At 38.6% G+C, this 5,675-nt stretch overlaps 2 protein-coding genes across 2 annotated transcripts in view; one reads left to right on the top strand and one right to left on the bottom strand.

Moving 5' to 3' along the window:
* Nucleotides 1-431: 431 nt before the first annotated feature.
* ntan1 (N-terminal asparagine amidase) lies at nucleotides 432-4,548 on the bottom strand. Its single transcript, XM_032541146.1, has 10 exons — nucleotides 4,266-4,548; nucleotides 3,710-3,812; nucleotides 3,351-3,416; nucleotides 3,131-3,239; nucleotides 2,976-3,049; nucleotides 2,832-2,885; nucleotides 2,695-2,748; nucleotides 2,505-2,602; nucleotides 2,264-2,377; nucleotides 432-1,685 (listed from the first exon to the last, which is right to left on the bottom strand). The coding sequence occupies exons 1-10, from the start codon at nucleotides 4,344-4,346 to the stop codon at nucleotides 1,515-1,517; spliced, it is 924 nt and encodes a 307-aa protein (XP_032397037.1). The 5' UTR covers nucleotides 4,347-4,548; the 3' UTR covers nucleotides 432-1,514.
* Nucleotides 4,549-4,684: 136 nt separating this feature from the next.
* Nucleotides 4,685-5,675, top strand: part of LOC116705184 (probable ATP-dependent RNA helicase DDX17) — an 8,875-nt gene continuing 7,884 nt past the window's right edge. Inside the window, exon 1 of the mRNA XM_032541136.1 lies at nucleotides 4,685-4,995. Within this exon, the coding sequence (XP_032397027.1) occupies nucleotides 4,943-4,995 (53 nt within the window). The 5' untranslated portion in view covers nucleotides 4,685-4,942. The remainder of the gene's footprint in view (nucleotides 4,996-5,675) is intronic.

The following is a 5,675-nucleotide window of genomic DNA, read 5'->3' as shown; positions in this document are numbered from 1 at the left end:
AGTTCAAGGGCGGAGCACAACTGAAATCGTTCAGCAGCCAGCTCAACCTGGAACTGTAACGTTAAATGTGTTAGGGTCACCTCTGGTGACTCCCCTCAGAAATGTTTTTAGCTGTGAACAAAATACGTAGACAAGAGACAGTTTACATGGTGCATCCATCAATGGGGCTCAAGGAGCCTCCAGCCAGGGACTGCTTCAGTGACATAAAGCTTGTCCAACATCATATCTTTGTCAATAACAAGTAGGGTGAGTATTGTTAAATTGGGACACTTTTTGAACATTTTAATTCTGTAACAATTTACAGCTTAACAGTCATATTTAGACAATAGTTGGCAAACTTTTATTCCTCTATTAAAGTGCTGAACTCCAAAATTCCACCTTTTAACTTAATTTACTCCAAACACAAAACATAGACCTACCCATTTCAAACAAGATTTGACCATTTACATTTATTTAGCAACAGGTACAGTATGTTCACAAGTTGCAACAAGTTGCACTGAATGCTTTAAGCACCTTGCAACCTTCTGAATAACACAGCTGATGAAAAGGCATTATACAGCGTTGGTCATATTTAAACAACACAGAAGATGCAATTAGTAACATCATATTTAGTTGTGTTCCACAAGAACCCATATCATCCTTTGCAGAGTACTATACACATTTATACATGCAGTTTCCTAAAATGTACACGTTGATGGCCATGTTTACAGCAGTAGGCTATGAGTATTCCATTCTTATTAGTAGAGAAAAATAAACTTTGCTAAACAACCAACCTGTAATTATTCTTCACTAGGTCAGGCTTCTACCTTTAAGGATCAGGACATGTTTTAACCATTAATTACATATTGTTCATACTTTTTTTTTTTAAGAATAGCTAATTTAAGATTCAGATTGATTTAATACTTCCCAGATGTCTATTGGTTTTCAGACTTAAAACTTGCTTGAGCTGGGCAAGTTTCCTGGCAACTCAGTCACTGACAACATTAACATAAAGGCAATTAAATGAAGTTTGAATTCTATTAGTATAACATGAACAATGGTTGCATGTAAGGTAGGAAACTAATAAAAAAAGGTTTTGAAAAAAGTTCCACTGTATGTTTTGGGCTTAAAAAAACAAAACATACAAAATGATAAGTAGTATTTTTTGAACTGGACATAAGACGTTTCCTTCGATAACAATAACAGCCAAGCATAGTTAGACATTAACCTTGACTTACACTGTAGATGGTTAAGTTTGCAGACTTTACACCACCTCACAAGAGTGAATAAATGTACATTTACAGGCATAAACAGAATCCCAGTACTTCCTCTACTCTCTCTACTGGACCAGCCAGATGAGTCAGGAGAGCCATTGTCCATACATACAGTATAGTCCAGGCAGGGGCTACCTCCATGTTAAGACACAATGAACGAATACAGACAGAGGGTGGATGGGTCACAGTGTATCCATTGAGCTGAGAGGCAAAAGCAGTCAGGCTCCATGTTAGGGTCCAGTGAAAGATAGGAGTAGGGCTTTATGACGAGACAACCCTCTCCCAGTCCCCCCCCTCAGTCCTGTGGTAGAGCTGCGGCTGCCCCCCAGGGAACAGGCTATCAGAGCTGGGGTGTCCCAAAAGGAACTGGATGGTGGTCTTCATGTGCTGGACGAAGTGTGGTGGCTCAGCCAGCGGAGAGGTGGACATGTACTAGGCATAAGAGAGAAATACCAGAGTCAAAGTTTGTATTACGTCACTTTCTGGACTGCTGCTTCACACTCACGTTGGGAGTGTTTGAGACATAACAGAGGCCTTAGGGCTGCACAATAGATTGTTGTTTATCATCATTGCAATATCAACTGGTGCCATGAACACATCGTGAAAGCCTGCCACATATTGCAATACACTTAGATGGTTTTTTTGTGTTAGTTAAAAGGTAATTTAGTAGAAAACGGCACTTTAAAATTTCACTTTTTTTAACTAGTGCCTTTTATGTTCAAGTTGTTCAATAAAAGAATGTTGGAAATTATTTCCTTTCATTTGCTTAATTCAGAAAGAAATTTGTTTATTTTAGCAGAATTTTGAAAGCAGCAGAATTGCAGAAATTACTTTAATATGTTTATTTATCGCAAGAAATATTGCCATTGCAATGTTTAACAACATTAATCACATATTGCATATTTTCCTCATATTGTGCAGCCCTGAGAGGCTTGAAATGAAGCATGAAAAACACAGAAGTGTGACAAAGGATGAAGTGGATCACCTAGGACTTACTACTTCCCCATTACCTTTAAAATTGTGTCATCATCTTGTGACAACCAGAAGGCAATATCCAGGTTTGGAGACCACTTGCAAGGGCCGATTTTAACAAGCCCTCGACTTGAGTCATATATGTCTGCCATCTGCAAGAAAAGAAAATGTTTGTATTGAGATTGTTTCCTTTACTTACCACATTACACATATATTATTATATATATATATATATATATATATATATATATATAAATAAAATAATATATGTTATAGTACCTGTCCCCCAGTGAAGGTCCTTGCTGATCGCAACTCCTCTGCAGGTCCTTTATGAATGAATGTTGATGGGAACACATCCCCTGTTTTAACATTTACACCTGTGCAGAAACAGACATGTAGACACAATATATTAGAGGTCACGTGCCATGAAGGCATTGCTCACACTTTGTAGCATACATTCATCACTTACCTATTCCATATACTACAGGCCTATGAGTTCCATCAACAACAATGTCATTCATTTCTACAAAAACAAGAGAACAGAAAGGTTAACTAGAACAAGGCGTGGCTGGCAGAATGGTTAAGTCAAACAGGTATCAAAGTTACCTGTAATGCAACATGTTTCCAGATGAATATCCTCTTTCTGTTTTTGGAACGCTGCTGTAAAGTAAAAAGAGTCTTTCTAAGTGTTACAACATTGCTGCCAACATAAAATTACTATGAGACACGGGGTAATTTGAAAGACTATACCCAGTATATTAAGGCTGAGTTTATGGGATGTTTTTGACTCATCGTTAAATCCCCCGGCAAGATGAAGCTCGAGTCTGCATAACGGAAAGCAAAGTGGAAGGATATCTGAATAGGATGTGCACTTTTTTATGTTTGTTTGTTTGTGTGTTTCGTACCTGCCCTCCTCACTGACATCACTCAGTGACATCACAGCTTTCACAAGGAGCGGGACTTCAGACCAGGTGCTGGAACCATCACAGTGAGCAAGGCAAACAGCTCCACTTCCTAAGAAATAATAAATCATGGCAGATGTTAAACGTGTCATTGCTATCCTAAATATATAGGCTACACAGGCGGGATAAGGCACACAGTGTGAATCTATTGAAAGGATGTTACCGGTGTGTCGCAGCACAACCAAATGGCAGGTGGTGGCATCATCAGATCCAATTACTGAAACACAGTCTGTGATAAGTAAGACACAAAGCAAGTATTTTCATTATGATCCAGAATGGTTAACCTAGAATACTCGCAGGGGGTTAGTTAGAGGCTAACAAAAAAACATGGATTGTGCTTGAACCTGAAGTTGTATTAAAGACTAAAGAGGCTTCAGTTGGCTGGCTGGAGACGTTCTCCAAACTTTTAAGAGACTGACACTAATTTGTCTAGAACGATATGTCTAGTTTTTATTAGCAAACCATCTATTTAATTTACATTTACAATAACATTTGAGCTGAGAATCATCGGGCTTGACTTACTGTCTGCAGGTGTTGTTGCAGCAAACTCTCTTTGTTGGACATACAAGAAGCACTTTGGGTCGACATCAACAAGTGGCAAGGAGCGAAATGCTCTTGCATTTTCCTGTGACATAGTAAGAACAAAAAGTATGACTTTACAGGTATTAATACAAACTAAACTTCATACAAACCCGTATTTTCTTGTTATATATAAAAATATGTGTGTGTGTTTTTGGTTTGTTTATTCTTAGTATGCACTAAACAAACCAGGGCCAGTTCCTGTAATTAAGTCATATATCAGGTGTCTTTTATTTTCATGTCTTTCTCATTTAGTAGAATTTTTTTATTGTATTTAACGGGACATGCACATGATCTACTTTACTTACACTTCTTTAGATATGACAAAATAAAATGATATGACCGTTTGTTGTTTTATTCCTGTGCGGGTGCCACCACATGCCGCAGCCCCCCGTTTATATTAACGGATAGTCTGTCATGTGTGATTACTTACAGAAAGGCCCTAACTGCTGAACGTTTCTCTGCAAGCTAAATTTAGCCACACACTCTGGAAACAAACCTGTAAATGTGGATAGTAGTCGAACAGTTCCGCGGTCGAGCTTATGCGGTCAAGTCCTCTATTTTGAATGAACAACGGCATTTCCTTAAGCGAGGTCTAACAATACCTTAAAATGAGCTGGTTATCATACTATTATAAAGACCAGTAACTTCATATTTTGATGGCTTGATATCTCGTCTTATAAGAGCAAAATGTGCAGCAAATTAACTGCAAAACCAGCCCATCGAGTTGAACTTCCCGGAAGACTGACTTCCTCTACTGTTCCAGCAAAATAGAGCCTACAACGCCACCAACCGTTAGTTGAAAAGCAGCCTGCACGAACGCGTACGCGAATCAAATTCACCATTACAACATTTGTACGTAGTACCCGTTCTATCCGAACGAAGCTACGTAGAATTACTAGTTGAAGTTACGTCGCTAAAAAGGGGAGGAGGAAAGGGGCAAAGCGGTTGTTTTTCTGAGTCTCGACTGTTGTGACGCATTCAACAATTGTTTACTGGTTTCGATTTTGAACGTAATTATCGTCTAAAATACATAGTTTTTCAAGCGTAGATTGTGCATATTTTGCTTTTGCGAGCGGTATTAACATTGCACAACGTAAACAAACCGGTGTCAAACGTTAAAGCTTAGCTACGTTACGAATACTGCGTAAGGAAAGTTAACACTGTTTCGCCAACATGAGGGGGAGTTCTTCTTTTGGAGACAGAGACAGGGGCCGTGGACGAGACAGGTATGGAAACGTTATACACAAATTTACCACATACATCACACGAAGTTTCACCTAACCTAAAGCCATACTTGTTACGCGAGTCCAGCATTCTCTTGATATAGCTAGCTAGCTATGCCACAAGAAAGCAGGAAACATTAAAACCCCTCAAGGCCTCTCAGTTGCTTTCTCTGTAAACATTACACTGTGTACTGTCATCACCAGACTGGAGCACACACAAACGTCCATTCGTTTGTTTCTTCTACAGGAGTGTAAAAATTACAATTTGTCAATTTTACAGCCACAGTCAGTTATGTGAATATATGGTTATAAACACGGTGAACCCTCAGAACCTGTAGACTGAGCTGAGCATTAGCTCACTCTGGGAGTATTACATTCTCCGGCAAATCACCACACCTTTTTTTTATACAGTTTTACAATTTTTGTGACGTTTGTGTATGACCGCACATTTGAACACTTAAACTGGACATTATAACCTATACATTCAAATTAGTAGTTGTAGGCGTAGTACAATTGCACTTTTAGATATAAAAAAAATGAGAAACAGATAGATACATGTCTTCAACTAAACATAGAAGATTGATTTATATATATACAATAAATCAATCCAGATACATGTCTGCAGGAGCCCCCTTGTGGACTTCAGAATCAGAATCCGCTTTATTTGCCAGGTATGAGGACAC

This window comes from Etheostoma spectabile, chromosome 2, assembly GCF_008692095.1.
Source record: "Etheostoma spectabile isolate EspeVRDwgs_2016 chromosome 2, UIUC_Espe_1.0, whole genome shotgun sequence".
Taxonomy (NCBI): domain Eukaryota; kingdom Metazoa; phylum Chordata; class Actinopteri; order Perciformes; family Percidae; genus Etheostoma; species Etheostoma spectabile.
The sequence above is the reverse complement of the archived record's forward strand: the minus strand, read 5'-3'. Positions and strand labels throughout refer to the sequence as shown.

What these genes read in the sequence shown, in the direction of transcription:
- ntan1 (XM_032541146.1), bottom strand. Translation starts at nt 4,346, where the DNA reads ATGCCGTTGTTCATTCAAAATAGAGGACTTGACCGCATAAGCTCGACC. An exon ending in GGACCTTCACTGGGGGACAG is followed by an intron (nt 2,378 to 2,504) that starts GTACTATAACAT and finishes CTTTTCTTGCAG; the next exon opens with ATGGCAGACATATATGACTC. An exon ending in ATGATGACACAATTTTAAAG is followed by an intron (nt 1,686 to 2,263) that starts GTAATGGGGAAG and finishes TCTTATGCCTAG; the next exon opens with TACATGTCCACCTCTCCGCT.